General features: G+C 42.8%; 1 protein-coding gene and 1 long non-coding RNA gene across 2 annotated transcripts in view; one reads left to right on the top strand and one right to left on the bottom strand.

Annotated features, from left to right (window-relative positions):
* Nucleotides 1-5631: 5631 nt before the first annotated feature.
* On the bottom strand, nucleotides 5632-6616 carry LOC110494863. Its single transcript, XR_002469334.2, has 2 exons — nucleotides 6460-6616; nucleotides 5632-5753 (listed from the first exon to the last, which is right to left on the bottom strand). It is a non-coding gene; the product is annotated as an uncharacterized LOC110494863 (long non-coding RNA).
* Nucleotides 6617-6981: 365 nt separating this feature from the next.
* Nucleotides 6982-18152, top strand: part of isy1 (ISY1 splicing factor homolog) — a 31353-nt gene continuing 20182 nt past the window's right edge. Inside the window, exons 1-2 of the mRNA XM_036950999.1 lie at nucleotides 6982-7142; nucleotides 12100-12122. Coding sequence (XP_036806894.1) covers nucleotides 7140-7142; nucleotides 12100-12122 — 26 coding nt within the window. The 5' untranslated portion in view covers nucleotides 6982-7139. The remainder of the gene's footprint in view (nucleotides 7143-12099; nucleotides 12123-18152) is intronic.

Genomic DNA, 18152 nt, shown 5'->3' with positions numbered 1-18152 from the left:
ATGGTTAGGATTGGGGATAAACAGTTAGGATTTGGGATAAACAGTTAGGACTGGGGGATAAATGGTTAGGACTGGGGGTTAAACAGTTCGGATTGGGGATAAACAGTTAGGACTGGGGGATAGAGGGTTAGGATTGGGGATAAGCATTTAGGATTGGGGGATAAACAGTTAGGACTGGGGGATAAAGGGTTAGGATTGGGGATAAAGGGTTAGGATTGGGGATAAAGGGTTAGGATTGGGGGATAGAGGGTTAGAATTGGGGATAAACAGTTAAGATTGGGGATAAACAGTTAGGATTGGGGATAAACAGTTAGGATTGGGGATAAACAGTTAGGATTGGGGATAAACAGTTAGGATTGGGGATAAACAATTAGGATTGGGGATAAACAGTTAGGATTGGGGATAAACAGTTAGGACTGGGGATAAAAAGTTAGGACTGGGGATAAACATTTAGGACTGGGGATAAACAGTTAGGATTGGGGATAAACAGTTAGGACTGGGGATAAACATTTAGGACTGGGGATAAACAGTTAGGATTGGGGATAAACAGTTAGGACTGGGGATAAAAAGTTAGGACTGGGGATAAACAGTTAATTTTTCTCTCCATATCCCCGGATTCCTACCGCAAACTCTGAACCCTTTCATCTGGATCATGGCAGCTAACCGCAACCCGGGTTGACTACTCCTGGCTAACGTTTCCGTGCAGGAGCACGCACCAACTAGCCTGGGGCTAGCCCATGCTAGACCCATCTCTCGGCTAGGGCTCCTGGGCTACTCTTGAAGCCCACTCCTCGGCTACAATATCCAAACCCCTTCTACTGCCGGTACGGGCCACGGAACCCCGCCGATCCTTCATGACTGGAATACCGACATAATCTGCCCGAGGATCCCAACAGGCCCCTCAGGCGCGATGTCCCCTGAAGGCCCATTCTGCTAACCGCAGCCTGCTAGCTATCTGTAGCATATTGGACTGTTAGCTGATCCACCGGCCAGTTTCTTGGACCACTATACCCATTTTGCCAATTGGACTTGGACCCCTCTGCTACTTGGAACCCTACTAATTCCACAACTGGTCTATCGACTTCGGCCAACTGTCTGAATCGCCGTGTCCCCAGCCAGCCCAACCACTCACTGGACACATACGATCACTTGGCTACACATGCCTCTCCCTAATATGCCTTGTCCATTACTGTCCTGGTTAGTGATTACTGTCTTATTTCACTGTAGAGCCTCTAGTCCTGCTCAATATGCCTTAACCAACCATGTTGTTCCACCTCCTACATATGCGATGACATCACCTGGTTTAAACATCTCTAGAGACTATATCTCTGTCTTCATTACTCAATGCCTAAGTTTACCTCCAATGTACTCACTTCCTACCTTACCTTTGTCTGTACACTATGCCTTGAAGCTATGCTATCGTGCCCAGAAACCTGCTCCTTTTCATCTCTGTACCGAACGTGCTAGACGGCCAGTTCTTATAGCCTTTATCCGTACCCTTATCCTACTTCTCCTTTGTTTGTCTCTGTGAATGGTTTGTCCTCTGACAAATCAACTGTAAATTTCAGTGTTCCTCAAGGTTCTGTTTTAGGACCACTATTGTTTTCACTATATATTTTACCTCTTGGGGATGTCATTCGAAAACATAATGTTAACTTTCACTGCTATGCGGATGACACACAGCTGTACATTTCAATGAAACATGGTGAAGCCCCAAAATTGCCCTCGCTAGAAGCCTGTGTTTCAGACATAAGGAAGAGGATGGCTGCAAACGTTCTACTTTTAAACTCGGACAAAACAGAGATGCTTGTTCTAGGTCCCAAGAAACAAAGATCTTCTGTTGAATCTGACAATTAATCTTAATGGTTGTACAGTCGTCTCAAATAAAACTGTGAAGGACCTCGGCGTTACTCTGGATCCTGATCTCTCTTTTGACGCACATATCGACTGTTTCAAGGACAGCTTTTTTCCATTTACGTAACATTGCAAAAATCAGACATTTTCTATCCAAAAATGATGCAGAAAAATTAATCCATGCTTTTGTTACTTCTAGGTTAGACTACTGCAATGCTCTACTTTCCGGCTACCCGGATAAAGCACTAAATAAACTTCAGTTAGTGCTAAATACAGCTGCTAGAATCCTGACTAGTACCATTTTTTAAAATCATATTACTCCAGTCATAGCCTCCCTACACTGGCTTCCTGTCAAGGCAAGGGCTGATTTCAAGGTTTTACTGCTAACCTACAAAGCATTACATGAGCTTGCTCCTACCTATCTCTCTGATTTGGTCCTGCCGTACATTCCTACACGTACGCTACGGCCTCCTAATTGTCCCTAGAATTTCTAAGCAAACAGCTGGAGGCAGGGCTTTCTCCTATAAAGCTCAATTTTTATGGATTGGTCTGCCTACCCATGTGAGAGACGCAAATTCGATCTCAACCTTTAAGTCTTTACTGAAGACTCATCTCTTCAGTGGGTCATATGATTGAGTGTAGTCTGGCCCAGGAGTGTGAAGGTGAACGGAAAGGCTCTGGAGCAACGAACCGCCCTTGCTGTCTCTGCCTGGCCGGTTCCCCTCTTCCCACAGGGATTCTCTGCCTCTAACCCTATTACAGGGGCTGAGTCACTGGCTTACTGGTGCTCTTTCATGCCGTGCCTAGGAGGGGTGCGTCACTTGAGTGGGTTGAGTCACTGATGTGATCTTCCTGTCTGGGTTGACGTCCCCCCTTGGGTTGTGCGGTGGCGGAGATCTTTGTGGGCTATACTCAGCCTTCTCTCAGGATGTTAAGTTGGTGGTTGAAGACATCCCTCTAGTGGTGTGGGGGCTGTGCTTTGGCAAAGTGGGTGGGGTTATATCCTTCCTGTTTGGCACTGTCCTGTCTTATTCAGTGTCCTGCGTGAAATTAAGTATGCTCTCTCTAATTCTCTCTTTCTTTCTCTCTCTCGGAGTACCTGAGCCCTAGGGCCATGCCTCAGGACTACCTGGCATGATGACTCCTTGCTGTCCCCAGTCCACCTGGCCGTGCTGCTGCTCCAGTTTCAACTGTTCTGCCTGTGATTATTTTTATTTGACCATGCTGGTCATTTATGAACATTTGAACATCTTGGCCATGTTCTGTTATAATCTCCACCTGGCACAGCCAGAAGAGGACTGGCCACCCCTCATAGCCTGTTTCCTCTCTAGGTCTCTTCCTAGGTTTTGGCCTTTCTAGGGAGTTTTTCCTAGCCACCGTGCTTCTACACCTGCATTGCTTGCCGTTTGGAGGTTTCTGTACAGCACTTTGGGTTTCTGTTCAGGCTGGGTTTCTGTACAGCACTTCGAGATATCAGCTGATGTATGAAGGGCTATATAAATACATTTGATTTCCTCTGGTGATGTAGAGGTTAATCCAGGCCCTGCAGTGCCTAGCTCCACTCCAATTCCCCAGGTGCTCTCATTTGTTGACATCTGTAACCGTAAAAGCCTTGGTTTCATGCATGTTAACATTAAAAGCCTACTCCTTAAGTTTGTTTTACTCACTGCTTTAGCACATTCTGCCAACCCGGATGTCTTAGCCGTGTCTGAATCCTGGCTTAGGAAAACCACCAAAAACCCTGAAATTTCCATCCCTAACTCTAACATTTTCCGCCAAGAAAGAACTGCCAAAGGGGGCGGTGTTGCAATCTACTGCAGAGATAGCCTGCAGAGTTCTGTCTTACTATCCAGGTTTGTACCAAACAATTCAAGCTTCTACTTCTAAAAATGACCTTTCCAGAAACAAGTCTCTTACCGTTGCCGCTTGCTATAGACCACCCTCTGCCACCAGCTGTGCCCTGGACACCATATGTGAATTGATAGCCCCACATCTATCTTCTGAGCTCGTGCTGTTAGGTGACCCAAATTGTGACATGTTTAACACCCCGGCCATCCTACAATCTAAGCTTGATGCCCTCAATCTCACACAAATTATCAATGAACCTACCAGGTACAACCCCAAATCCATAAACACGGGCACCCTCATAGATATCATCCTAACTAACTCGCCCTCCAAGTACACCTCTGCTGTTTTCAACCAAGATCTCAGCGATCACTGCCTCATTGCCTGCATCTGCAATAGGTCTGCGGTCAAACTTCATCACTGTCAAACACTCCCTAAAACAGTTCTGCGAACAGGCCTTTCTAATTGACTGGCCGGGGTATCCTGGAATGACATTGACCTCATCCCGACAGTAGAGGATGTCTGGTTATTCTTTAAAAGTGCCTTCCTCACCATCTTAAATAAGCATGCTCCATTCAAAAAATGTAGAACTAGGAATAGATATAGCCCTTGGTTCACTCCAGACCTGTCTGCCCTTGACCAGCACAAAAACATCCTGTGGTGTCCTGCATTAGCATCGAATAGCCCCCGTGATATGATCTCGTTAGCTGGCCCTCGCTTCATACTCGTCGCCAAACCCACTGGCTCCAGGTCATCTACAAGTCTCTGCTAGGTAAAACCCCGCTTTATCTCAGCTCACTGTTCACCATAGTAGCACCCACCCGTAGCACGCGCTCCAGCAGGTATATCTCACTGGTCACCCCCAAAGCCAATTCTTCCTTTGGCCGCCTCTCCTTCCAGTTCTCTGCTGCCAATGACTGGAACGAACTGCAAAAATCTCTGAAGCTGGAGACTCTTACCTCCCTCACTAGCTTTAAGCACCAGCTGTTAGAGCAGCTCACAGATCACTGCACCTGTACATAGCTCATCTGTAAATAGCCCATCCAATCTACCTCATCACCAGACTGTATTTATTTATCTTCCTCCTTTGCACCCCAGTATCTCAACTTGCACATTCATCTTCTGCACATCCTATCATTCCAGTGTTTAATTGCTATTTTGTAATTACTTTGCCACCATGGCCTATTTATTGCCTTTCCTCTCTTTGCACATGCTGTATTATTGACTGTACATTTGTTTATTCCATGTGTAACTCTGTGTTGTTGTACTGTATGTGTCAAACTGCTTTGCTTTATTTTGGCCAGGTCGCAGTTGTAAATGAGAACTTGTTCTCAACTAGCCAACCTAGTTAAATAAAGGTGAAATAAAAAAAATGAATTCAAATGTTAGGATGTTGGAGCCCTGTCTCTCTCTTCATTCAAATGTTTTTACCATATCCTGTATAAAGCAAATGGCTGTTACCATAGTGTATAAAACTAACTGTAAGCACTAAGTCAATTATTTAACAACTAAGTTACTAAATACTGGAGGTCTGGAGGGTAGTAGGCATTTATTTTACAGTATAGTGTGGTTAGGACAACCCCTAAATATATTAAAGGCCCCACACATACTGGGGTTAGGACAACCCCCTTATATTAAAGACCCCTCACATCGTGGGGATAGGACAACCCCTTTATATTAAAGACCCCTCACATCGTGGGGATAGGACAACCCCTTTATATTAAAGGCCCCTCACATCGTGGGGATAGGACAACTCCTTTATATTAAAGACCCCTCACATAGTGGGGATAGGACAACTCCTTTATATTAAAGGCCCCTCACATAGTGGGGATAGGATAACCCCTTTATATAAAGGCCCCTCACATCGTGGGGATAGGATAACCCCTTTATATTAAAGGCCCCTCACATCGTGGAGTCTTAAACACACACACACAGGTTATAATGTTATTTATTTAAACAGCAAAATAAAATAAAAATGTAATTAAAAAGGGTGAACAATAGCTGCAACCTGTCCTTGTAGAGATCTGACATAACGTTCAGATTACTTTCAGAACCTGTAGGGGAGCAAAGGAAAATGAATCAATGTTTTATAGTCGATGCTTAATTTTTTATTTATTTCACCAGGTAGGACAGTTGAGAACAAGTTCTCATTTACAACTGCGACCTGGCCGAGATAAAGCAAAGCAGTGCGACAAAAACAAACAACACAGAGTTACACATGGAATAAACAAACGTACAGTCAATAACACAATAGAAAAAATATATGTACAGTGTGTGCAAATGTAGAATAGGGAGGTAAGGCAATAAATAGGCCATAGAGGCGAAATAATTACAATTGAGCCGAAATAATTACAATTGAGCATTAACACTAGAGTGATGGATGTGCAGATGATGATGTGCAAGTAGAGATACTAGGGTGCAAGAGGGTAAGTAATAATATGGGGGTGATGTAGTTGAGTGTGCTATTTACAGATTGGCTGTGTTCAGGTAGTGATCGGTAAACTGCTCTGACAGCTGATTCTTAATGAACACCACGACAAACATAACAGTTATCTAGGCTATTTCAGCTGTGTGAATAGTAAACAAGCACCATCAGGACAATTCTTAGACATGATGGCTACGCAATATTCACAGTTTTGTGTAGCATTCTTACAATATACCCACAATATATCATGAATGTAGGCAGTTGAGGTAAAAATGCACAGAAATAATGCAACAAACACACTGTCAGAGTCATACAAAAATAAAGAAACAGCTTACACCATGAGATTCAGTTCGATTGTTTATGAAGGCTTTTCAACAAATCTGGACTATTTGATCATAAAAAAATGCGTTATGTATAAACTAAAACAAAAATCCGAATTTCTGCACGTTTGGGTGCCTTTGCGTCAACTTTCAACTTTGACACCAGAACGCAACGTTCTACTTCCTGTTGGTTTCGCAGCGTTTACCGAAGAGTTTCTAAATTCAGAGGCGCAACATCCCTAGACTTCCGGGAACGCTTGCGAAACAGACATGCTCAGAGTTTGGGGTTTGAGAAGTCACTGAGAAAAGTGAAAAATACTTCCTTAGTTGTTAATTTTCGCGAAATCTAAAGGCATAACCTAGATTCGAGACAATGTCTTAAGTAGTTGAACATGTGAAAGTGACAAACTGACTGAAATGATTTTGAATTGACGGCCTGCACATGCGCAGTTTGGCGCGATACGACCGTTAGATCAGACGGCTAGTTTCTGCGCATGAGCTTATCTAGCCAACGTCGCCATGACATCGCCTACACGTGTGAATGGGGCTTTCTATTGCAGAAGCAGTTTTAGCCTATCTTCATACGGTACTGTCTTTGGTGCACCCGCTTTCAACTTGTGAAAAACATCTAGCAAACGTTTTGGAAGAGGTGTTCAAAGACTGAAGTAACTACTTTAGCTAGATAATCAACATATATGGTAAGTAATAAACGTACTTCATGTATTTAGTCAGAGATAAGTAATACTTTAAGAAGTTAATGTAGCTATCAATCTTGCTTTTAGCTAGCTGGCTAACTTTAGCTGCTAGCCCTAGAAGCTAGCTTGTTATCACAAATGTTTTAAAAAAATGTTCCTCGACTAACTAGCTAATTGTTTGAGTTAATTTCCCATGGACCACGTGATGCTACTGATTTTCATAGCTGTAAGAAACGCACAACTAACTTTTAACTTAGGTAAATCCATCACTTTTTGACAGCATCTCTTTTGATTCAAACAACTTTCCATACATGTTTGCCTATGGGAGATGTGGTCAGAACGTTACCTTTTGGACCTGGTTGCCAAAACATTCAGAAGATATAGGTGCTCAAAGTTGACCCTTATTGCATGCATTTACATTTGAGTCATTTAGCAGACGTTCATACCCAGAGCGAATTAAAGGAGAAATTAGGGTAAAGTGCCTTGCTCAAGGGCACATCAACAGATTTGACACTTAGACTGCTCGAGGGATTCCAGCTAGTCAAAAAGTTAAGATTTAAAGTGGGGTTGTTGTTTTGAAATAGATATCGCCTCTCCCTAAATAGCAGGAAGCAGAGTGTACAGTCAACTTGCCAGTTCTTGATTATGGTGACACCATTTACCAGATTGCAGCAGCTACAACTCTTAAACCTTTGGATGCTGTCTACGATGGCGCCATTTGTTTTATCACTGTTGGCAGGTTTAATACTCACCACTGCATCCTGTATCAACAGGTTGGCTGGTCCTCATTAAAGTCCTGTAGATCAATTAATTATTCCATTTTTTTTCAAACGGCGACCGCACAAGCTTCCAACTTCCCTAACTCTGTTGCTAACATATAAAATGTTAGATGAGATGCCATACCCACTAGCAGGATTGGTTAACTCTTGAGGTCCCTCTGGTCTCTTCCAATTGAGGAAAATCCTCCTTTAGCTTATTTGCTCCAAATTGTTGGAATAACCTACAAAATTCATTGCATCTTGATCCCCTAGTGCAGTTTAGGACTTTGTTGTTAAGTGAATTCATTGAGGATTGCAGTTGTTTTTATTGTAGTGGTATATTTGTTGAATTTGTGGTGAGGTTGTGCCTTGTTATTTGTATTCTTGTTTTAATTGTGATCTTAATTGTTCATGTTGTGACAAAATGTTTGTACTCAGTACACCATTGGGAATGAGACGCTGGTTTCAGTTGGGCTACCCTGAATAAATACACGTTAATAATAAATTGAAGAGTTGTCTACTTGTCTGGGGTAAATGGGGGGGGGGGGGGGGGGGGAGTTGGACAACCAGAACATACATTTCAGATGTTCGAATGGACAAGTAAGAAAATCACTATCAAACTATTACTCCGATCAGAATTGGATCAGGCAGTGGCGCTGCCGCAGCACACAGCGGGGCAGTGCATAGTTTACTTTCTGAGTAAATTGCCTATATTCCTATTTGCTATAGCCCATGTCAATTCATGTTATATTTACACAAAGCAAGGGAACAATGTGGACACAGCTAGTCTCACCAAAGCGGTGCAAAATATCCGGTCAGAAAATGTTGTTTCTCTCTCTTGAATGTTGGATGATCTAGGTTATTTTTCTAGTGGACACTCCAGTGTCTGTCTGATTGTTGTATCAGTCCATATATTTGACCTGGCCTATTAAACCACTCAGTGGATATGAATATGACCTGGTCTATTAAACCACTCAGTGGGTATGACCTGGCCTATTAAACCACTCAGGGAATATGAATATGACCTGGTCTATTAAACCCCTCAGTGAATATGACCTGGTCTATTAATCCCCTCAGTGGATATGACCTGGTCTATTAAACCCCTCAGTGGAAATGATTATGACCTGGTCTATTAAACCACTCAGTGGATATGAATATGACCTGGTCTATTAAACCACTCAGTGGGTATGACCTGGCCTATTAAACCACTCAGGGAATATGAATATGACCTGGTCTATTAAACCCCTCAGTGAATATGACCTGGTCTATTAATCCCCTCAGTGGATATGACCTGGTCTATTAAACCCCTCAGTGGAAATGATTATGACCTGGTCTATTAAACCACTCAGTGGATATGAATATGACCTGGTCTATTAAACCACTCAGTGGATATGAATATGACCTGGTCTATTAAACCACTCAGTGGATATGAGTATGACCTGGTCTATTAAACCACTCAGTGGATATGACCTGGTCTATTAAACCCCTCGGTGGATATGACCTGGTCTATTAAACCCCTCGGTGGATATGACCTGGTCTATTAAACCCCTCGGTGGATATGACCTGGTCTATTAAACCACTCAGTGGATATGACCTGGTCTATTAAACCACTCAGTGGATATGACCTGGTCTATTAAACCACTCAGTGGATATGACCTGGTCTATTAAACCACTCAGTGGATATGACCTGGTCTATTAAACCACTCAGTGGATATGACCTGGTCTATTAAACCACTCAGTGGATATGACCTGGTCTATTAAACCACTCAGTGGATATGACCTGGTCTATTAAACCACTCAGTGGATATGACCTGGTCTATTAAACCACTCAGTGGATATTAATATGACCTGGTCTATTAAACCCCTCAGTGGATATGACCTGGTCTATTAAACCACTCAGTGGATATGACCTGGTCTATTAAACCACTCAGTGGATATGACCTGGTCTATTAAACCACTCAGTGGATATGACCTGGTCTATTAAACCCCTCAGTGGATATGAATATGACCTGGTCTATTAAACCCCTCAGTGTATATGACCTGGTCTATTAAACCCCTCAGTGAATATGAATATGACCTGGTCTATTAAACCCCTCAGTGTATATGACCTGGTCTATTAAACCCCTCAGTGAATATGAATATGACCTGGTCTATTAAACCCCTCAGTGGATATGACCTGGTCTATTAAACCCCTCAGTTGATATGACCTGGTCTATTAAACCACTCAGTGGATATGACCTGGTCTATTAAACCCCTCAGTTGATATGACCTGGTCTATTAAACCACTCAGTGGATATGACCTGGTCTATTAAACCCCTCAGTTGATATGACCTGGTCTATTAAACCACTCAGTGGATATGACCTGGTCTATTAAACCCCTCAGTTGATATGACCTAGTCTAATAAGTGAAGTGAAATTGAACAAACAATACAATAATGGGAAAAATCAAATGTATTTATATAGCCCTTCGTAAATCAGCTGATATCTCAAAGTGCTGTACAGAAACCCAGCCTAAAACCCCAAACAGCAAGCAATGCAGGTGTAGAAGCACGGTGGCTAGGAAAAACTCCCTTGAAAGGCCAAAACCTAGGAAGAAACCTAGAGAGGAACCAGGCTATGTGGGGTGGCCAGTCCTCTTCTGGCTGTGCCGGGTGGAGATTATAACAGAACATGGCCAAGATGTTCAAATGTTCATAAATGACCAGCATGGTCGAATAATAATAAGTCAGAACAGTTGAAACTGGAGCAGCAGCACGGCCAGGTGGACCTAATGAGTCAAAACAAAACTTAGGCCACGGCCAGCTACGTGTTTCTTTCCTCAGTTTTCCTCCGCTGTAGCCTATTTTCAGATTATTCTAGCAATATGCAACCAACTACAACACATAGTAGCCTAGGCCTAAGAAAGGAGGAAAACATGGGATCAGATTATAGTGATTCAGTTCTGAGGACAGTAGAGTTGCTCTGCAGCCCATGATGACCATTCAACCATCACAAGACGAACAGCCAGCGAGGCTCCTTGACTGTCACCTGCTCTATCTGCACGCTGCTACCACAGATCAGACCTAGACTTCTACACATCTCTATAGTACCAGATAGACCCAGACTACTACACATCTCCATAGTACCAGATAGGCCTAGACTACTACACATCTCTATAGTACCAGATAGACCTAGATTACTACACATCTCTATAGTACCAGATAGACTACTACACATCTCTATAGTACCAGATAGGCCTAGACTACTACACATCTCTATAGTACCAGATAGGCCTAGACTACTACACATCTCTATAGTACCAGATAGACCTAGACTACTACACATCTCTATATTACCAGATAGACCTAGACTACTACACATCTCTATAGTACCAGATAGGCCTAGACTACTACACATCTCTATATTACCAGATAGACCCAGACTACTACACATCTCTATAGTACCAGATAGACCTAGACTACTACACATCTCTATAGTACCAGATAGACCTAGACTACTACACATCTCTATAGTACCAGATAGACCTAGACTACTACACATCTCTATAGTACCAGATAGGCCTAGACTACTACACATCTCTATATTACCAGATAGACCTAGACTACTACACATCTCTATAGTACCAGATAGACCTAGACTACTACACATCTCTATATTACCAGATAGACCTAGACTACTACACATCTCTATAGTACCAGATAGACCTAGACTACTACACATCTCTATAGTACCAGATAGGCCTAGACTACTACACATCTCTATATTACCAGATAGACCTAGACTACTACACATCTCTATAGTACCAGATAGACCTAGACTACTACACATCTCTATATTACCAGATAGACCTAGACTACAGCAGTCTTTTTTATGGTACATTTTCTTTTATAGCTGGCCGCTAGGGGGCGTTAACATTGTCTTTGGCGGTGGTCACCAACCAAGCGCAGACAATTATTTCAGATCCTTCCTATGTACTTTACTAGTTTTCAGTCACCCGTTTGGCCGATGGTGTTATGGACTCTTTTTCGCACAAGTTAAAAACCCTGTTATCGTTTGTTTTGGCATTTAGGTGCAAAAATGAACTCTCTGAGCACTTCTATAATGGGCAAATATGTATGGAAAGTTTTGTTCAAATAGAAAGGGGTGCTGTCAAAGTGATTGGGTTCAAATGGATTGACCATTTGTTGTTTTCTTTCTAATAGGCTCGTAATGCAGAGAAGGCCATGTAAGTATATGCTTGTCTTATATTGTGATTATATTGAGCCATAGGCCCACTGTCATAAATTAATGTGAGAGAATACTGATGCTATTTCTGTTTATAGTCTACGTGGTGTCTCTGTCATGTAGCCACTGAACATGTCGCTCACTATGTTATGCTCTGGTGTCTAACTGATACAGTGTTTTCTATTCACGCCGGCTGTCGACTAATCAGCTGGTTACAGGCTCATTTTCAGTCAAGCTACGTTTTCCATTTCATATTAACTAGGCTACTTTTCTTTTAAAAGTTTCAATTCGCTAGTCTGTCGAGTCCTTTCCTGCTAGAATGAACAATATGCATCTCCAGGTGATCTATTGATAGGACAGTCAGTCACAAAGCCAGCGATAACGGAATCACAGCAGAGAGGAAGAGGCGACGCGACAGGTTTCACTCTCGCCAAAATCTGTCCAAAATAAGCCCTATGCATTTCTATGGACTTAATCCCATTGTTAGGGTGGAGAAGTGTATATAATGAGATGCTCACATCTCTAGTTGCAGTTGAATTTCTTTACACCAAGGAGGAAGAGAGAGCATGATGCTCGTGGATGATATGGTCGATGATATTACTAGTTTATCTAGCTTGTCCTGCGTTGCATATAATCGATGCCTGTTAATTTACCATTGAATCATAGACTACTTCGCCAAATAGTTATTTAACAAGCGCATTCGGTAAAAAAGCAGTCGTTGCACCAATGTGTACCTAACCATAAACATCAACGCCTTTCTTAAAATCAATACACAAGTATATATTTTTAAACCTGCATATTTAGTTAATATTGCCTGTTAACATGAATTTCTTTTAACTAGGGAAATTGTGTCACTTCTCTTGCGTTCATTGCATGCAGAGTCAGGGTATATGCAACAGTTTGGGCCGCCTGGCTCGTTGAAAACTAATTTGCCAGAATTTTACGTAATTATGACATCAAATTGATTTATATAGCCCTCAATCATATGACCCACTGAAGAGATAAGTCTTCAGTAAAGACTTAAAGGTTGAGACCGAATTTGCGTCTCTGACATGGGTAGGCAGACCAATCCATAAAAATGGAGCTCTATAGGAGAAAGCCCTGCCTCCAGCTGTTTGCTTAGAAATTCTATGGACAATTAGGAGGCCTGCGTCTTGTGACCGTAGCGTACGTGTAGGTATGTACGGCAGGACCAAATCAGAGAGATAGGTAGGAGCAAGCCCATGTAATGCTTTGTAGGTTAGCAGTAAAACCTTGAAATCAGCCCTTGCTTTGACAGGAAGCCAGTGTAGGGAGGCTAGCACTGGAGTAATATGATCAAATGTTTTGTTTCTAGTCAGGATTCTAGCAGCCATATTTAGCACTAACTGAAGTTTATTTAACATTGAATAACATTGAAGGTTGTGCAATGTAACAGCAATATTTAGACTTATGGATGCCGCCCGTTGGATAAAATACGGAACGGTTCCGTATTTCACTGAAAAAGTAAACGTTTTGTTTTCGAAATGATAGTTTCCGGATTTGACCATATTAATGACCTAAGGCTTGTATTTCTGTGTGTTATTATGTTATAATTAAGTCTATGATTTGATAGAGCAGTCTGACTGAGCGGTGGTAGGCAGCAGGCTAAAGCATTCATTCCAGCAGCTCTTCGCTGTGCTTCAAGTATTGAGCTGTTTATGACTTCAAGCCTATCAACTCCCGAGATGAGGCTGGTGTAACCGATGTGAAATGGCTAGCTAGTTAGCGGGGTGCGCGCTGATAGCTTTTCAATCGGTGACATCACTCGCTCTGAGACCTTGAAGTAGTTGTTCCCCTTATTCTGCATGGGCCACGGCTTTTGTGGAGCGATGGGTAACAATGCTTCGAGGGTGGCTGTTGTCGATGTGTTCCTGGTTCGAGCCCAGGTAGGAGCGAGGAGAGGGACGGAAGCTATGCTGTTACACTGGCAATACTAAAGTGCCTATAAGAACATCCAATAGTCAAAGGTATATGAAATACAAAATGATATAGAGAGAAATAGTCCTATAATTCCTATAATAACTACAACCTAAAACTTGTTACCTGGGAATATTAAAGACTCATGTTAAAAGGAACCTTTCATATGTTCTGAGCAAGGAACTTAAACGTTAGCTTTTCTACATGGCACATATTGCTCTTTTACTTTGTTTTTGCATTATTTAAACCAAATTGAACATGTTTCATTATTTATTTGAGGCTAAATTGATTTTATTGATGTATTATATTAAGTTAAAATAAGTGTTCATTCAGTATTGTTGTAATTGTCATTACAAAGAAAGAAAGAAAGAAAAAAAAAAGACCTGTTTTAATTGGCATCGGCATTGAAAAATCATAATCGGTCGACCTCTAAACTGAACAGCAAGTGCTGACTAGTTTATATAGAAGGTGTTAAACTGACTGAATAAAGTCTCTGGGACAGTAGGTAGCCTAGTGGTGGGCCAGTAACCGAAAGGTTGCTAGATCGAATCCCCGAGCCGACAAGGTTAAAAATCTGTCCCTGAACAAGGCAGTTGACCCACTATTCCTGGGTGTCTGTTCCTAGGCTGTCATTGTAATTAAGTGACTTGCCTAGTTAAAAATAAAATCTTAAATCATGCCATGTACAGTGCATTCGGGAAGTATTCAGACCCCTTGACTTTTTCCACATTTTGTTATGTTACAATAAACAGCCTTATTCTAAAATGTATTAAATAAATAACATCCTCATCAATCTACACACAATGCCCCATGATGACAAAGTGAAAACGGGTTTTTAGAAAATTTTGCAAAACTATTACAAATAAAAAAACGGATACCTTATTTCCATAAGTATTCAGACCCTTTGCTATGAGAAATTTAAATTATGCTCAGGTGCATTCTGTTTCCGTTGATCATCCTTGATGTTTACACAACTTGATTGGAGTCACCTGTGGTAAATTCAGTTGATTGGACATGATTTGGAAAGACACACACTTGTCTATATAATGTCCCACAGTTGACAGCGCATGTCAGAGCAAAAACCAAGCCATGAGGTCAAAGGAATTGTCCGTAGAGCTCCGAGACAGGATTGTGTCGAGGCACAGATCCTGGGAAGGGTACCAAAACATTTCTGCAGCATTAAATGTCCCCAAGAACACAGTGGCCTCCATCATTCTGAAATGGAAGAAGTTTCAAACCACCAAGACTCTTCCTAGAGCTGGCCGCACGGCCAAACTAAGCAATCGAGGGAGGTGACCAAGAACCCTATGGCCACTGACAGAGCTCCAGAGTTCCTCTGTGGAGATGGGAGAACCTTCCAGAAGGACAACCATCTCTGCAGCACTCTACCAATCAGGCCTTTATGGTAGAGTGGCCAGAAGCCACTCCTCAGTAAAAGGCACCTAAAGGACTCTGACCATGAGAAACAAGGTTATCTTGTCTGATGCATAGTCACTGTACCTCTACCTACATGTACATATTACCTCGACTGACCGGTACCCCCTATATATAGCCACGCTATTGATATTTTCTTGCTGCTCTTTAATTATTTGTTACTGTTATTGAATTTCTTTACTTTACACTTATTTTTTCTTAACTGCATTGTTGGTTAAGGGCTTGTAAGTAAGCATTTCACTGTAAGGTCTACCTACACCTGTTGTTTTCGGCGCATGTGACAAATACAATTTTAATTTGATGAAACTAAGATTGAACTCTTTGGCCTGAAATGCCAGGTGTCACGTCTGGAGGAGACCTGGCACCATCCCTACGGTGTAGCATGGTGGTGGCAGCATCATGCTGTGGGGACGTTTTTCAGCGGCAGGGACTGGCAAAGGTGAACGGAGCAAAGTACTGAGAGATCCTTGATGAACACCTGCTCCAGAGCACTCAGGACCTCAGACTGGGACGAAGGTTCATCTTCCAACAGGACAACGACCCTAAGCACAGAGCCAAGACAACGCAGTATGGTCTTCGGGACAAGTCTCTGAATGTCCTTGAGTGGCCCAGCCAGAGCCCGGACTTGAACCCGATCGAACATCTCTGGAGAGACCTAAAAAATAGCTTTGCAGCAACGCTCCCCATCCAACCTGCCAGAGCTTGAGGATCTGCAGAGAAGAATGAGAGAAACTCCCCAAATACAGGTGTGCCAACCTTGTATGGTTATACCCACGAAGACTCGAAGGCTGTAATCGCTGCCAAAGGTGCTTCAACAAAATACTGAGTAATGGGTCTGAATACTTATGTCATATCAGTTTTTTATATATACATTTGCCCAAATGTCTAAAATCCTGTTTTTTCAATCAAATCAAGATGTATTTGTCACATGTGCCAAATACAAGTGTAGAGCTTACTGTGAAATGCTTACTTACAAGCCCTTAACCAACAGTGCAGTTCAAGAAGAGTTAAGAAAATATTTACAAAAAAATTAAGTAACATAACGAGGCTGTATACAGGGGGTACCGGTACCGAGTCAGTTTGCTGGGGTACAGGCCATTTGATTAATTGTTCAGCAATCTTATGGCTTGGGGGTAGAAGCTGTTTAGGAGCCTTTTGGTCCTAGACTTGGCGCTCTGGAACAGCTTGCCGTGCGGTAGCAGAGAACATTCTATGACTTGGGTGACGGGAGTCTATGACAATTTTATGGGCCTTCCTCTGACACCGCCTAATGTATAGGTCCTGGTTGGCTGGAAGCTTGTCCCCAGTGATGTACTGGGCCATTCGCACTACCCTCTGCCGCCTTAAGGTCAGATGCCGAGCAGTTGCCATACCAGGCAGTGATGCTCTTGGTGGTGCAGCTGTAGAACGTTTTGAGCATCTGGGGACCCATGCCAAATCTTTTCAGTCTCCTGAGGGGGAAAAAGTGTTGTCGTGCCCTCTTCACAACTGTCTTGTTGTGTTTGGACCAAGATAGTTCATTGGTGACGTGGACGCCAAGGAAACTCTCAACCCGCTCCACTACAGGCTGTTGTCTTGCTCACATTGAGGGAGAGGTTTTTGTCCTGGCTCCACACTGCCAGTTCTCTGACCACCTCACTATAGGCTCTCATCATTGTCTGTGATCAGGCCTGACCGCTGTTGTCGTCAGCAAACTTAATGATGGTATTGAGTCGTGGGTGAACAGGGAGTACAGGAGGGGACTAAAGTTCACACCCCTGTGTGGCCCCAGTTTTGAGGATCAGCGTGGCAGACGTGTTGTTGCCTACCCTTACCACCTGGGGCGGCTTGTCAGAAAGTCCAGGATCCAGTTGCAGAGGGAGGTGGGTCCCAGAGTCCTTAGCTTAGTGATGAACTTTGTGGGCACTCTGGTGTTGAGCTGTAGTCAATGAACAGCATTCTCACATAGGTGTTCCCTTTGTCCAGGTGGGAAAAGGCAGTGCGGATCTGTGGATCTGTTGGGGCGGTATGCGATTTGGAGTGGGTTTAGGGTGTCCGGGAGGATGCTGTTAATGTGAGCCATAGAGCAGGTTACTTTCGCTTCCTTGGGCACAGGGACTATGGTGGTCTACTTGAAACATGTAGGTATAACAGACTCAGTCAGGGAGAGGTTGAACATGTCAGTTAAGACACTTGCCAGGCGGTCCATGCATTATATTTTTTATTTGACCTTTATTTAACTAGGCAAGTCAGTTAAGAACAAATTCTTATTTTCAATGACGGCCTAGGAACAGTGTGTGTCTGCCTGTTCAGGGGCAGAATGACAGATTTGTACCTTGTCAGCTCGGGGATTTGAACTTGCAAACTTCCGGTTACTAGTCCAACGCTCTAACCACTAGGCTACCCTGCCGCATGCTTTGAGTTCTAACCCTAACCCACGTCCTGGTAATCCAAGGATTTTGCTTTGTCGTTATGGTGTGTGTGTGTATTGTGTGTCTATTGGTGAAGGGGAAAAAAATAACAATTTTAGAAGAAGGCTGTAACAAAATGTGGAAAAAGTAAAGGGGATTGAATACTTAACGAATCGCATCGGGACAAGTAAACCAAAATAATTCCTAGGTTTCCTTTCCTAGGATATTTGGGCTTGCCAGACAATGATGGCAAAGTGCGAGACTCTCGT

The sequence above is a fragment of the Oncorhynchus mykiss genome, chromosome 17, assembly GCF_013265735.2.
Source record: "Oncorhynchus mykiss isolate Arlee chromosome 17, USDA_OmykA_1.1, whole genome shotgun sequence".
Classification (NCBI taxonomy): domain Eukaryota; kingdom Metazoa; phylum Chordata; class Actinopteri; order Salmoniformes; family Salmonidae; genus Oncorhynchus; species Oncorhynchus mykiss.
Note: the sequence above shows the minus strand (reverse complement) of the source record. Positions and strands in the feature narration are given on the sequence as shown.